The sequence below is a fragment of the Rhinatrema bivittatum genome, chromosome 7, assembly GCF_901001135.1.
Source record: "Rhinatrema bivittatum chromosome 7, aRhiBiv1.1, whole genome shotgun sequence".
Lineage (NCBI taxonomy): Eukaryota > Metazoa > Chordata > Amphibia > Gymnophiona > Rhinatrematidae > Rhinatrema > Rhinatrema bivittatum.
In genome coordinates, this window is record NC_042621.1 from 153,285,982 (window position 1) to 153,302,589 (window position 16,608).

The 16,608-nt window shown below is 45.2% G+C and overlaps 1 protein-coding gene and 2 non-coding genes across 6 annotated transcripts in view; all 3 read right to left on the reverse strand.

Annotated features, from left to right (window-relative positions):
* The window catches only part of LOC115095544 (mitochondrial import inner membrane translocase subunit Tim23), a 79,733-nt gene that overhangs the window by 50,251 nt on the left and 12,874 nt on the right, over nt 1-16,608 (reverse strand). For all 4 annotated transcript variants that reach the window (XM_029609435.1, XM_029609437.1, XM_029609438.1 and 1 more), the window contains exon 5: nt 3,258-3,316. In XM_029609435.1, coding sequence (XP_029465295.1) covers nt 3,258-3,316 — 59 coding nt within the window. The remainder of the gene's footprint in view (nt 1-3,257; nt 3,317-16,608) is intronic.
* On the reverse strand, nt 2,973-3,178 carry LOC115096300. Its single transcript, XR_003858031.1, has one exon. It is a non-coding gene; the product is annotated as a small nucleolar RNA SNORA74 (small nucleolar RNA).
* LOC115096298 lies at nt 13,352-13,557 on the reverse strand. Its single transcript, XR_003858029.1, has one exon. It is a non-coding gene; the product is annotated as a small nucleolar RNA SNORA74 (small nucleolar RNA).

Genomic DNA, 16,608 nt, shown 5'->3' on the forward strand with positions numbered 1-16,608 from the left:
ACTGAAGAGTATGCATATGCACCCTCGCCCACGGCACCATTTCCAGGGATGCCGCCATCAAACAGAGTACCTGCAGACAGGACCACAGTTGGGCTAATAGTGTTCATCAACAGACACACCTGCACCATCAACTTCTGAATATGAGCTTCCGGCAGGAAAACCCTGCCTTGCTTCATATCGAAGCAAACACAGAGATACTCTAACGACTGAGATGGCTGAAGATTGCTCTTGGCCAGATTCACCACCCGACTGAGCTCCTGCAATAGGGAGATCACCTTGTGGGTCAACAGACGGCTCTCTTTTAGAGACATGGCCAAATCAGTCAGTCGTCCAAATACGGGTGTACCAGGATCCCATCCTCTCTCAACTCTGCCACCACCACCACCATAACTCTGAAAAAAGTTCTGGGTGCGGTGGCCAGACCAAAAGTCAGCACCTGAAACTGCTAATGGTATCCCAACACCGCGAAATGCAGAAAACGCTGGTGATCCAACTGGATGGAATATGGAAAGATCCAAGGAGGTCAGAAATTCCCCCGACTGCACGGCCATTATCACCAAGTGCAAGGTTTCCATGCGAAAATGTTTCACTCGCAGATCACGGTTGGCACCTTTGATGTCCAGGATGGGATGAAAGGAGCTCTCCTTCTTGGGCACAACAAAATAAATGGAATATCGACCCATATGTTCTTAAGACATGGGGCACTGAGACCACAGCCCTCAGACTGAAGAGCCTTGACAATGTACACTCCACTGCCTGCTTTTTCTGCGGGGAGTGGAAGGGAGAACCATGATCATGTCCCGAGTAACACTGCAAAACTCCAGTGCATATTCCTCTCGTATCACCTCCAGGACCCACTGATCAGAATTGATTTCGATGTACCTCTGATAAAAGAGGCACCCCCTATCTCCTGTTCCTGAGGGTGAGTCGGCAAGCCTTCATTGGGAGGCTCAGGAGGTTTCACTACCCAAGCCCTGTCTGGATTGTCTGGGACGAAAGGACTGAGACCTACTGAAAGGCTGTCCTCTGAAAGGTCACTCCTCTCTGTAGGGTCAAAAATGCTTGGATCCCCTGGCATGACCTCTCATGCCAAAGGAGCACAGCACTGATTCTTATCCTCAGGCAAACTAGGAAATGGGGGGATTCACCCCACTTACTAGCCAGTTTCTCCAACTCGCTCCAAAACCAGAGCAAGCCTTTAAAAGGACAATTTTGTAAGCTTAGCCTTGGAGTTTGCATCAGCCGACTAATTTCTCAGCCACAACCGACACCTGGTCGCTATAACCGAAGCCACCCCTCTGGCCGAGGTGTGGACCAAAAGGCAGCTGCTGGCTCCATAACTGCTCTGGAATTCACTTCAGATTCATTGACCTCCTGAGAGAGAAAAACAAGAGCGAGCCACCAGGGAACAACAAGAAGCTACCTGCAAGGTCACTGCCATTGCTTCAAATGCTTGATTAAGGATGGTCTCAATCCTCCTATAGTGCATATCCTTCAAGGCCCCTCCTCCCTGCATGGGACGGCACAGACAAGCGCATCCACTTTCAGAAAATGCAAATGCTCTCTCTCCACTGGATTCAGGGGGCACAGGCTGGCCAAAGCCTAACCCCCTTTGAAATTAGCTTATGGGGCATCCCACTCAAGATCAATCAATTGTTGAATGGCCTCCATAACAAGGAAAAAGTAAGCGGCTTTACGCAAAGAAACAAAAATGGGATTTTTCTTTGGCTCAGACATGGAATCTGCCCCAAGTACTCTCAGCATCTTAACTTCTGGGAAATCAGAGCAGGTAGCTCATTTCTATGAAACAACCGCAACATAGTCCTATACGGTTCCAGTCCCAGAGGAATTTCCCCATCCTCCAGAGAGTTAGAATTGGCCTCATCATCCGTGCCATCCGGATTCCTATCGGGAGGACCTGCTACCAATCTAAGTGTACTTCAGGTGCTTAACAGTAGTACTGGGCGAGTGAGAGGTCACCACCTGCGACTCTGACCTGACAGGATTGGACGGGGCTGAAGACTGCGCCTAAAAAAAGGATTGCAATCCCTAAAAAAAAATTCTACCCAAGAAAAATCAGAAGTATCCACGCCAAAACCAGGTGGCACCTGTGGCTATGCCCACTCAGCTACTGTTCCCCGCTGACGAAGGGAGTTCCAAGGTCAGGGCCCCTCCTGACCTGTCTTTACCCAAGCAATCATCAGGCTGGGAAGAACTAGGCTTACTAAAATCAGAGGAAGATAATTTTCCCTGAGCCTCTACGCAGCGCAGGCACAAGTTAGAAGGCAAGCCAGGCTGAGATGCCCGAACATGACAGGCAGCACAGAGGGAAAGGTGCTTAGGTTTCTAAAGCCACAGGTGCCATCAGTTTGTCAATATGCTTAACAGGTAACTGAAGGTATGCGTCCAGCTGAGTTTAAGCTGTAAAATATACGAGTCCAAAATTTAGGCACACCAAGGCTAGGCATCACAAAACTAGGCGCACTTCAGCACTTCCAAACTTGTGCACAACCAATTCGGTCCAAATTGTATGCACAGGCAAGCACACGACTTAACACGGAAGCCTCTATCACTTGGATGCCCAACAGGCATCCGACTAGGTGTCCAAAAACTGGGTAAACAACTTGGACACAGCCAGATGAACTTGCACGCACTGACAATCCTGAAGAGGGCAGCCTAATGCGTAGGAAAAAGGCACTCATCTGAGGGACCAGGAAATCACCTCAGGAATTCTCAACTGGGGGAGGGACCATTTGGTATCACAGCTGGCGAGCAGGGCAAATTAAATCTTTTATTTCTCCTTCTAAAATTTGAAGCAATCCCCAGTAGGGAGATGCATGTCCACCATCTGCTGGAGATGGAGAATACTGGCAGGCTGTCGTCACTGCAGGAGTGGATATAATGTGATGTCAGCTTTGCTCCGGCTGCATCTGCTGGTAGAGGCGCTTTATCTGTCTGGGCGCTAGGAAATGCATGTGCACTTTCAGACTAGCACAAAACGGCCAAGGATGATGCCGTGTGCACTCTCAAGAAAGCGCAGCACTGCCTCAACCCGGCATCTGCCATCCCCAGAACGGCGACGGCCACAGCCAGCTTACGGAGGCAGTGCCTCTCTCTCCCAGCAGCATAACACTATCCCAGGCAAGGGAATGCACCGGACAGCTGACTTACTGCTGGTACTGTGTTTACAGAACTAAAAAGGATCATCAAATTGTTACAGAGAAAGGAAAGTTTGAGGTAACTATGATGGCACTTACCTAGAGATCCCAATGTGTTAGCCCACAGTGCTCCTTGCCTTGTCACCATATTCAAAATTCTGTAAGACAGACAAGGAAACACTGTAATGAGACACATTTGAAGCATTCTGGCTGATACTACAGTGAGAATTCCTTAGTCAACATGACTTCCTCTCTGCGTGTTAAGTGAAGTGACCCAGGTAAGCAGTGGCATCCAAAGCTATTGCAAAATGATGGGGTCTGCCAGGAATCTAAAGACAATCTTGAAGGGGCTGCTGTGTAGTAGGAATCCTTGTAAAACGTATTTCTATTGTTTTCAGATATCATCATAAGCGAGGCTGAGAATCTGGTTCAAGTTTCAGAAATTCTGACCTTCAACCTGATTTCTGTTCCACACTCTCAGTCATCCGAGTGGTGCTTCCCCTTGGAAATCTTTCAGCTTGAGAAACATGGCTCTGCAATACTGTTTTCTGCTCAGCACTTCCATCCAGTCCCCAAAGTCCAATCTGATCTAATCAAAGCACCAATCAACACAATCTTCTTGAGGGCCACAATCTCAAAACAAGTTGCACTGATTCTCTTTTGCCACTAAGGCTTCTATCCTGCTGCCATTTTCAGCTTAGTTTCTTACAAGGAATCCATTCTTGTAAAATCATTCCTGTGTCCCTGTCCTCACCTGTGCATTTCCCCCTCCTATTCATCCAATTTCATTCATATTTCTGCCACAGACAGTAGACATCCAGTGACCCTGGGCTCACACTGTATGTCCTCAATGACCAACACTTAAAAATATTTTTTCTTTTGGTACTACCTAAGGGGCCGATGCAATATTTATGCGCAGAAAGCGGGCACTGAACAGTCAGCGCCCGCTCCTGGGGGCACCATGCAATATATAAATTAGGGGCCCCCTTGATAATGGGAGCCTGAGAGCGTTGGCCATCCACCGGTTAGGAAAACAGACGCTGAATTTATCGGCTTCTGTTTTCCTAAAACAGTGCAGTCAGGATTTCAGGAAAGGGACGCTAGTCTTTTTTTTTTTTTTAAATTACAGTATTAAAGATTTTTCCTCGTACTTAATATTGCAACAATATTAAGTAGGAGGCAGTACAGAAAAGCAGTTTTTTCTGCTTTTCTGTACTAGTTTAAGGAGCACTCTGAATTAACACCTGTTCCGGGCAGGCATTAATTTCTGATCACAAAAATGTGTGTTCTAGACGCACATGATTTTTTCGCCTTGGGAGTGAATAGCTAATAGGCTCATTCACATGCATTTGCATGTGATGAGCGCTATTAGTTTCACTGCATTGGATGCATGTTGTAGAGGTGCTAATCTCCTTATTGCATAAGGGGATTAGTTAGCACCTATACAACCTGTGTCCAAACTGTGGCTTATACAGGCCCCCTAATGCTTATTTCACAGCACTACACTCATTAAAGCCTGAAGAAGTATTTGTCTTTAACTGCACATTTTGTGGATGTCTGGGGTTGTTCTTTTCGCTGACAGAAGGGTAGGTAACTGTCACAACTGTCCCACCCCAACCTGCCTGGAAGAGTGGCATAGGGCCAACCACCATCCTTCTGTGTCTGGGTAGTCGCAAGCATCAGCCACAAGAAGCAGCCCAGTGACCTGCCAGCTCTGATTGTTTGTGTCAGCAATTGTGAAATGTAACAATATGCTGTCCATGCATGTTTACGTCAAGGTTGGGCATGTCGCTTTGAGAGGAAGGCTGTGGCTATATGTGTTTGAAGGTACAGAAAGCTGTGCACATCTAAATGATTTTGTAAGAGTCAATGAAAGAAGTAAAAACCATCCACCTGCATGGAATTTCTATGGCTGCTCAACTCTGACCCTATTCAAAATGACTTCACTTTTATTGGCTCGAGGTAATATTCAATAAAGTAGGTGCCAGGCCCGTGTTCTGCCTTCTCCCTCAAGTCTGGATACAATCAGTTGCCTTTTCCAGAAGTTATTGTGCCCCTGGACAGGTGGACATGTTGAAGAAACAAAAAACTAAAAGGTGAATTTTAAAAGCCAGGCACATGCCAAAATTGGGAGATTTCTTGCTGACATTGTTCTATTTTCTGCTATATTTCCTCTGTTGCATAATTTGAAAACCAACAGGCCGATACAGTAAGGACGCGTAAGAAAGAGTGCGGCAGTGCCGAGCGCACCCTCGTTTGCCACGCGTGCAGTTTGGATCACATACCGCTCGATACAGTATTCAAATGAGACGCAAATGCAAGCCGCATCCAAAGCGCGTCCATGAAGCGGTAGGCGTGTGCAATCCATTTTACTATATAGGCGCTGTATACCGCTCTATATAGTATCCTGGGTGCGCTGGTACCTGTCATTTCAAATGTCATTCCACCAGGAAAGTGGATAGTTCTCCTACAGACTCCGCTGCCTTGAGCGCCCGGCGCCAGCAAGCCCCAGCAGCTGGCGATCGGCGGCAGGGAGTGCAACAAAGCACGTGTTTATTTATTTAAAAACTTTTCTATACCGTTGCTAAGTTACATACCATCGCAACGGTTTACAAATAGGCACATAGACTAAGGTAAGTAAATGTAGGATATCTTACATTCTAACAGGTGCCAATAAAGTTCGGTTACAATTTCATAAATAAACCTGTGTGTGCAGCTCCGATTTTCCGCCTCCTTCGAATGGGCAAGAGAGAGATGAAATTTCACGGGCAAACTTTCCCCCAGCCCCCGCTCACCTGCCCTGGTCACGGCCACGCAAGCCCCCAGCAGCAGCAGCAGAAGGGTGTCCATGGGTGCCGGTCTCCTGTGCGGGCGCGCTGACAGCTCTGGAGCAGCCTCAGTCCTCTCTCCCCTCCTCCCGAGGTGCGCACCGTGGCTCCCCTGCCTCCTGGGGCAGCCGGCGGCGAGAGCGGCTTCAGCAGCCCGGGGCGGTTCGGGCGCTCCCCATGCGAGGAGGCTTCCAGCAGCCCCCGCCGGCGAAGGTGCATGAACGCACGCCTGTACGCCCAATTTGGGCGCTCAAGGCAGCGAAGGTGCATGAACGCATGCCGTGACCTCGGACGTCCAGCCGGGTGCTCAGGTCACGGCAAACTTCCCCCCAGCCCCCACTCACCTGCCCTGGCCGCGGCCACACAAGCCCCCAGCAGCAGAAGGGCGTCCATGGTTGCATGAACGCACCATGGACTGTATGCCCGGCTGGACGTCCGAGGTCACGGCGGGTGCTCAAGGTAGCGAAGGTGCATGAACGCATGCCGTGACATGAGCGCCCGGCTGGATGTCAGAGGTGCTTTGTTGCACTCCCAGGCGCCGATCGCCGGCTGCTGGGACTTGCCTGAATCTTGTCAAGCTGGCAATCCCCGATGTCCGAGCGTAATACAGAAATGATTTTCGCCCTGCGCCTTGCTTTATTTTTTGTAATAATATCTCCCCCTTGTGCGAGAAGCATTTTTTTTTCTGTGGATTGGGTTGGTTTGGGACTGGGCGGCTAAGTTCACCACACTAACGCCAGGGGTCAGGGTAGGCGGTAAATTTGCAGGTTAAAGACGCAGCAAAATAGCTGGTTAAAAAGGCGATAATCTGGGTACATGTTACTGTATCGGAGGGAATAGCTAATCCGATCATTAACATGTCATATACATGCCGTGGGCGGAAATGGATACGCGTCGATTTCAAGAAGCGGTAAGGACGCGTAAAACCGGATACTGAATCGCGGGTTAGACATACGCATCCAAATTGTGCGTATAAAGCAGGTTAGAAACAGGGTAACTGCGGCCGCGCTTTACTGTATCGGCCTGCAAATATTTAATTTGGCTAGTGTTTTTAGAATCCTGGCTAATGTGTATTGAAATAATTGTGTTTGTAATTTATAGAACAAAGGGCTGGTATCTGTAGGAGTTGTTTGTTACCTCCCGCACTGCCCCACATCTACCCACTCCTAGGGTGTTTTCTTCTGAAATAGTTCTTCTAAGACCTAAGAACCAATCAACTTGTATATTAGTCACTTTTAGCAGAATGGCTTTTATTCAGCGTAATATTTGTGGTGCTTATGTCCCAAGGCCTACCATTTGGAGAGACTTAAGAGTTGTCCAATTTGTCTCCGGCTTTCTGAAAAAGCAGGTGATTCATTTGAAAGAGGAATTGTTCAGGTTTCAAAAAGCTCTCCTATCTTGATGCAATCAGAATATCCTCCCCAGCTTCCACAGAAAATTCAGAATCCCAAGAATAAATGGTTTACAGTGGGATCTGGTAAAACAAGACGTGACTACATGACACCCAATTTCCCCAACTAGACAGCACTCTGAATACCCACTCCCACAGAGAAAAGTCAGACATCCAGGATTCATAAACCCAGGAATAAATGGGAATACTGTGGGTCTGTCAGAATAAGGCCTTTGATAAAGAGACAATCACTATCCCCCGTTACCCTTACATAAAACCTTTTCTGCATTGGATAACAAAGAAGCTCTAGCAATAGAAAATGAAGCATTGTTTGAAAGGGATAAAGTCACCCAGAAACACTTAAACATTATGAAATATCTTAAGAGGAAGCTTCTTCTTCTAAGGGACTCTGTCATCCGAGGAACCAATTTGGGAAAACATTTTGATGGGGGACAACAGTTAAATGCCTTCCAGGAGCCTCAGCAAATAGAACTACCAACCAGGTTGTAATTGCAGAAGAAAATAAATACTCAGATATCAATGTTATTCATCTGGGGACCAACGACCTTATCAGAAATGGTATCCTTGAAGTACAGAAAGAATTCCAAAATCTAGGGAACAGAATCAGACACATGGCAAAGGCTATTGCATTTTCTGAAGTATTACCTGTTAATGGAAACAGATAGGAAAGGCTCTGCCAGGTTCTTGTGGCCTGGTTTGGCCTCTGTTGGAAACAGGATGCTGGGCTTGATGGACCCTTGGTCTGTCCCAGCATGGCAATTTCTTATGTTCTTATGCCATATAGATAATTTCAATTCCTGTCTCAAAACCTGGTGTAAGGAAAGTGGTTTTGGATACAATGGAGGCTGTGACCATGTACGGAGTAATAAAAGATTATATGGTAAGGATGGCCTACATTTGTCTGTGGCAGGAAAGAGGAGGCTAAGTGATTTAAACTAGGAAGCAAATGTGGCAGAAGTGGTCAGTGAATTTGGCATGTCAGCCCCAAGCAATACAGGAAGTAGGAAGATCAAGTAACAAAATCAATCAGTTAAAAAAAAAAAAATAGAAAAGGAGACTAGGAAGAGCAGCTGGAAAGCTATGATCATAAATGCTCCTAGTCTGAGCAATAAAATCCCAGACCTGCAGGCCCTAATGGTAGAGGTGGAATTGGACATTGTTACTATTATGGAGACATGGTTCACAGAGTCTCATGATTGGGATACTGCCATCCTGAGCTATTACTTGTTAAGGAAAGACAGAAGACAGAAAAGGGGAGTAGCAGCTCTTTATGTCAAAAACAATATCCAAGCAACTGAATTGTAAGGGACGTTGGGTAAAGAAGAAGCACTGTGGATTGTCCTTAAAAAAAAAAAAAAAAAAAGATGGTCCTTCCATTTTTACTGGTGTGATCTACAGGCCCCCAACTCAAAGATCTGATTGAGGACATCCAAAAGGTCAGAAAGAAGGGAGATTTTAGTCTGCTGGATGTGGATTGGAGCATCCCATTCTGTGGAATCTACAAAAGGTAGAGAGAGAGTGGATACCGTTCAAGGGGCTCTGCCCAAACAAATGGTAATGGAACCCACGAGATAGGGTGTGTCCTCCATCTAGTGCTCACTATTGAGAATAATGTCTCTGATGTTCAAGTAAGGGCTCACCTGAGCACCAGTGAGCCAACAGTGCAGTTCGCTATCATGAATAGGATACAGAGAAGTCACACGAAGACCAGAGTTTTGAATTTCACAAATGTCAAAATGGGGACGTACCTAGAGGAAGAACTGGAAGACTGGGAGAAAATGGGCGAGGCAGAACAACAGTGGGCCAAATTAAAAAGATGCTATTACAAAGGCAACAAATCTGTGTGTTAGAATAGTAAATAGGAAAAAACCCCCGATCTAATTCTCAAAGGAGGTGGCAGAAAAAAATTAAGGCAAAAAGAACAGTGTTTAAGAAGTATAAAGGATCCCAGAAAAAGGAACACAAGGAAGAATATCTGTTAAAACTGAGGGAGATGAAGAAAGAAATCAGGAAAGCAAAAGGTCAAGCCGAAGAAAGGACTGCCACAGAGGTAGAGAGGTGAGAAAACATTTTTCAGATATATCAGAGAAAGGGAGGTCCAAAGTAGTATAGTGAAACTGAAAGGTGAGATGAAGAAATGGCAGAATGTATGTACCATGTAATGCCTTGGTGCTTCCCTAACACCCAATAAGTGTTAAACCCGTGGACATAAGAGTCCTCCAAGCACTGCTTAGGCCAGGGGTCAGGAACCTTTTTGGCTGAGAGAGCCATAAACGCCACATATTTTAAAATGTAATTCCATGAGAGCCATACAATATGTTTAAAACTAAATACAAGTAAATGTGTGCATTTTATGTAAGATCACACTTTTAAAGTACAATAAGTCTCTGAAAATATTACACCAGGCCTTAAGACACCAATACATCTCCTATTAGGAAAACGGACCAAGTCAGGCTGCTATAGAGTCCTACACAGAAACTACACGCCAGCAGAAAACCTCACCTGAATCACGTGCTGTCCCTCACCTAACATAGAATAAAGAGACCAAAACGCATAACAAGAAGCATGCAGACAAAAACTGAATTGGAAACTGCAACAAGCCAGAGTCTCTGTATGCAGTGTAACAAAGGAAAAAAGAAACATCACACATCCTTATAAAACAAATCAAGAAATATAAAATCATCAGCAGTAAAACTGTACTAACAAAAAGAACATATTTCGAAACAGCTGATGAGTGGAATATCCAATAATTAAAAACTCATATAAAACATTTCCAGATACCAACAAAATATTTCAAAATAGCAGACACAAAGATCCAGTAATGAAAAATAATAAAGTAATGAAAAATAATAAGGATACAAAATTTTTTTTGCTCTGCATACCTGGGAACGTTTGATATCCAGGTGTCCTGAGATTGTTCTGAATTAGCAGGAGGTGGGGTGGTTTGCTTGGAACTTTCTCCTCTCTCAGTCACATACCAGCGCTCTCTCTCACACTGGCTCTCAATGACACACCTATACACACATGCTCTCAGTCACTCACATATACAAATGTTTTTTCTCTCTCACTTATATAGGCTCTTAATTACACATTTACACCCATGCTGTCTATCTTTTCACGCTTACACACACACAGGCTTTCAATCACATAAATACATGCTGTCTTTTTCTCTCACACACAGACTCTCATTCACATGCTTACAAACATGTCCTCTCTTTCTCTCATTTACACACAGGCTCTCAATCACATACTCACATGCTCCCTCACCTAAATCAGCTCTCAATCACACACAGACACACATGGTCTCTCTCTCTCATTTAAACACAGGCTCTCAATCACATACTCACATGCTCCATCACCTAAACCAGCTGTCAATCAGACACAGACACACATGATCTCTCTCTTACTTATACACACAGGCTCTTAATCATACATACACATGATCTCTCTCACACACAAAGGATCTCAATCATACACACATACTCTTTCAAACAAACAGGTTTTCAATTACAAACTTACACATACAGGTTCCCAATGGTAAACTTACATTCATGCTCTCTCTCTCACAGGCAGGATCTCAATCACAGACATACTCTCTTTCACATATACAGGCTCTCAATCAATCATTCACATACATGCAATCTCTCACTCACACACACAGGATCTCAAACACACATGCTTGCTCGCTCATTCACTCCCCCCCGGGAACTCGCGGCAGCAGCAGCCACCTCCCAACGCTAACCTTCTTCATTTTCAGCCCTCGCGGAGGCGAAGGCGGAGTCCCATCGGCCGCGGTTGAAGATTTTCATTTTCCTCCGAGCCGCGCTGCAGTCTTCTTCCCGCGCAGGCACCCGATGCTCTCCACTTCCTCTTCCGGGCCGCGGGAAGAAGAGAGCACCGGCGTGCTCTCCTCTTCCCGCGGCCCGGAAGAGGAAGTGGAGAGCATCGGGTGCCTGCGCGATGACTCCAGCGCTGGCACCCGGCTGACACCCGATGACTCCCGCGCAGGCACCCGGATGACTCCAGTCGGCGTGCTCTCTTCTCCTCCCCCCCCCGCGGCCCGGAAGAGGAAGTGGTGAGCATCGGGTGCCTGCGCGGAAGAAGAGACCACGCTAGTGTGGTCTCTTCTTCCCGCGCAGGCACCCGATGCTCTCCACTTCCTCTTCCGGGCCGCGGGGGGGGGGGGGGGGGGAGGAGAAGAGAGCACGCCGGTGCTGCTGACTCCAGCTGTCCTGCCGCGTTCCGCCCGGGCTGACAGCATTTTAAGCCCGGGCGGCGGAGGACCGGGGAGCAGCTGGGTCAGCGGGGAACCACGAAGTATGGCGACACTTGTCTGCGAGCCAGATGCAGCCCTCAAAAGAGCCATATCTGGCTCGCGAGCCATGGGTTCCCGACCCCTGGCTTAGGCCCACATGCACCCCTATACTGGAAACATCTTGCTTGCCAACTGGGTTTTCTCTTGCCAAGTACTATGCTTGCAAATTATCTCCTGGTGGTTCCTAGTAACACTTACACCCCAAACAACCCAGTCACACAGTTCCTAGAAATACACTTACACCACAACATGCCTTGATCACCAGTCATAGATATAGAGCTAACAAACTAAAAAAGTTTTAAAAACCTTGGAATACTGAATAGAAAAAAATTAATTTGCAAATAGCCAACAGGTAAAACAATAAGGATACAGGTAACCCTATCTAAACAAGTTTCGCCGTACTAAGCTTGGGGAGGTTCAGAGTAGGTAGTCTGCACAAGGATGTGTACAGCTGGGACAAGGCCTTGGCACAGATCTGGTTCCTCTACACTCCTAGCCAAGACTGGAGAGTTCTACCAGATTTGGGGTTAGTTCTTTGTGGGCTGGTCTGAAGGATCAATCAGAGCACAAAAACCAGTGGCACCACAAGATGTTACAATCTAACAATTCCTTGAGGATATTGGGAAACACGCTGTACAAGCCTCACTCTCAGTCAAGCAGACATTCCAAGCTTCAGTTACAGTTCAGAGTGCTGCAAGAGTCATGAAAACACCTGCAGGCCCGCTTAAAAGAAAGGAGTTCTCTCTGGGGGAAACAGAATTCCCAGTGTAAAACAAGGAATCACTGTATACAATAAAACCTGTTTCACCAATGTCTCACATGGCTAAGTACTCAGGACATTCGGACACAAAGGAAGGCAAGTCTTCAGTTTCATAAACCAAAGCACCCTAAAGGCTGCACAGATTTGCTCATCAGCTGAAAGGCTATTTATTTATTTATTTAAAACTTTTCTATACCGTCGTTTAGTAGGGCACCATCACAACGGTTTACAGTTAGGCACAAATATGTGGTTTCTCAATTATCCATAGGGTGCCATTATTATACAGTTACATGGTTCAATAATATACTCTAAATGGGGAATGGGTGTGGTTACCATTTATGATTAACTGTCTCATTTAATACTTAATTGTGAGAAGATAATAAAAATAAGCAGTTCTGCTTTTACTTGGTGACTTCCTGCTTTGTGTATGTGTTGTTATTCCGCTACCTCACTGTGAAATGCTTTTTTGAAGAGACATGTTTTTAAGCCTTTTTTAAAGAGTTTTAAGTCCTTCATTAGTCTTAATTCCAGTGGTAATGTGTTCCATAATAATGGTCCTGCCAAAGATAGTGCTCTCTCTAATTTGGGTTAACTTTGCTGTTTTGACCGAGGATATGGTTAGCAGAGCTTTATTGGCTGATCTGAGATTTCTTTGAGGGACATGTAATTGTAATGCGGTGTTTAGCCAGTCAGCATTTTCGTCATTAATTAGCTTATGAACTGTGCATAGTGTTTTAAATTGAACTCTCTGTTCTATTGGGAGCCAGTGTAGATCTGCAAGTGTCCCTGGGCTCAGACTGCTTCATGCCAGACCTCTATAAGGAGGATGCAGTTTCCTCATATGGCCCAAGTATTTAACTAAGCCATGTTAGCAAAAATGATGTGCGCTTCCAGACTAGCACAAAACGGCCAAGGCAGATGCCGTGTGCACTCTCAAGGAAGCGCAGCACTGCCTGATGCTGGCATTGGCTGTCCCCAGAACAGGGACTGTCACAACCAGCTTTCGGCAGCAGTACTTCTCTCTCCCAGCAGTGTAACACTATCACGGCCACAAGAAAGCATCGGACAGCTGACTTACTGCTGGAACTGCACAGAAAAAGTAGAAATCTTTTCTAAATGTTCTCCAAAAATGTAGTGCTTGGAGAGCCTAATGCACACAGAAACCTCAGGGTACAAGGTCACAACAGAAAAGGTTACCCTGCCAAAATTATGAACATCTCCACCCCCCCCCCCCCCCAAACAAAAGTCCTCTTATCAAACAAATGAAATTAATCTTCTAAAAATTCTTTTCATGAAGAACTAAAAAATCTACTGAAGTAGGGAGGTAAAAAGTAGCAGATCCCTACACCTTTTGACGGCACAAGCTCACTAAGGAAATGGAACATCCTGATTCACTAAGGCTTTCTCCCCCTCCCTCAATTCACTGTCTATGGAAGGGGTGTGTAACTCTGGTCCTGGAATGTCACAAACAGGTTGGATTTTCAAGATACCCACAATAAATACACATGCATCTCCTCCATTGTATCCAAATATATCTCATACATACAAGTAGCCTATCCTGGGTCTACGAGAAAAGACCTTGATAAATCAGGCCCTTATGAGAGGATAAAGTCAGTCATTATGTAACAATAAACTAATATGCCAGCTCACAGATCAATGTCAGGCACTGGATGAGAGAAAACTGCAGTTTTCACACTTCTCTTGGTTAGGGCCCTTTTTCTAAATTATTTTGTATTATTGAAAGGATAAAAGCAGCAAGAAGATGGTCATGAAGTTATGCCTTTTGACCTGTAAAGGACCCAGAGAAGCTGCTTTTCCATGGTAACAAGCTTCAGTGCACACCATGTCCCCAGAGAGCTCTCAGTAATACATTATGGATTCCACAGACCAGAACGAGTGTCTCCTGCACCATCTAGTGGCACAAACCAAAACCCTGCGAGCCTCCCTCAAGACAGCAGCTTTCTGCCATTTTGTCCAAGATACAGTTTAAAGCAGGCTCGCAGCATTTTTGTCTGACCATATGTGCGTGCCGTGTGTGGATTTAACATCTTGCAAAATATTCATGCTCAAAAGGAAAATAAAACCATATCTGTTACAATCAATCCACCTCTATTGAAGCGCTCAGTATGCTAAAGAAAGCAGAGGAAGAGAGGGACTTTATTGAAGGATTAGGCTTTTAAAGTCTATCAGGTTGTGTCGGAATCCAATGGACTTGCCAGATTGTTTCCTGGCTTTACAAACTTACACGTAAGCACATGATGTTGTGAGCTGTGCCACACAAACCACACACATTGAGAAATGCACAGCCCAAGAGAATATGGACTCTGACAACAGTTATTTACTTAAAACATTTTTAATCCGCTTATAATGAAAAAAAAAGGATCAAGCTAAGAGGAGCACATGAAATCACAAACAAAAATAAAATCTATTAAAAACAAAATAGAATTAAAAGCTTCATTAAACAATAGAATTTAAGCTTTCCCCAAAAAGTTTCACATCAGACAATGACCACAGCTCGATGGGCAAGTCATTCCAAAACTTAGGACTAATTACTGAATCAGTTGTAGCTGCTGTCTAGAACAGTGGTTCTCAACCTTTTTTCTGTCTGGGCATACCTGACAGATGGTTCTCACATGCGTGACACACTGACCCATGATCGTAACAGGGCTAGATGAAAAAGTACAGTTTGCATCCACGGGAACCCCCCTGACCCACAATAATGGATGTAAAGCAGAATTATGACATTCCCCATACAACTCACCCTACAAAAAAGATATTCTGGTTCTGGTGTCATCTCAGTAACAGCAACTCAAACTCCTTCTACTTCCAGGCTCAATAGCCCTACTTATGAAAAGGCAGCAGTTTACCACCAATGCATGTCCTCTTGAGAAAACACAACAAATAAGACTGGTACAAATGCTTACATGCTAGTAAAATATCTCATCTCCGTAACAGACAACTGACCTAACATACTCCCAGGATCTGTACTAATGCACATAAACTAATCCACACACAGTTACAACTGTATTATGGAATACACTTAAACAGGAGCAACCCTGTCTATGAAAAGGCAACACTACAAATATTAAATCAGGCCCTAAAAACCAATACACCTCTTATTAGGAAAACAGAACTAGCAAGCAGCTATAGATCCCCACACAGAAATAATTGTAAAACTATACTAATAAGCAGAATAAATGTTTCACAACAACTATAAACAGAATAACATCCAACAATTAAAAACTCATAAAAACTATTAAAAATTCTCCAAACACCAATAAAATATTTCAAAAAAGGCAGACACATCACATAATATTAAATAATTAAAATGGCAGTCAATCAAGAAAAATAAACTTAAAAAGCCACCTTTACTTACCCCCTCCAGCAGCTCTCCTACTCCTCTTCCATGCAGGCTGTAGCACACAACAGAAGCAGCAGTAGTGGCTAAGCTCTATACTCATGGTCCTCTTCCTTAGGGCCCATGTCTCTCACACACACACACCATATCAGTCATGCCCCTATGACCAGTTTCTGTCTCTCACACACCAATCATCTCCCAAATAGTCTTTGACAAACACACCAGTCACCTTCCTGAACAGTTTCTCTCATGCCATACACACACACAGGCTTCCCACTCCCATGTTCCACTTATATATATGGGTTCTCACTCTCATAATCACTTTCTCACACACACTCACCAGTCTCTCACTCCCATGCTTGTTCTCTCCACATGCACAGACTTCTCATTCCCATAATCACTTTCTTTCTCTCACACATATACACACACACCAGTCACCTGATCTCTCTCATGCATACACACACACAGGCTTCCCACTCCCATGTTCTCTTTCAGATATACAGGCTTCACACTCCTATGCTGTATCTCACACTCCCAGCTTTCTCACTCTTCACATGCACAGGCTTCTCATTCCCATAATCACTTTCTCGCTGTTACACACACACAGTCTCTCTCTCATTTCCATGCTCGCTCTCCACGTGCACAGGCTTCTCATTCCCTGAATCACATTCTCTCTCTCACATTCACATACACACCAATCACACCGTCACCTTACCAACCAGTCTCTCTCTCATACATGCACACAAACACAGGCTTCCCACTCCCATGCTCTCTCTCT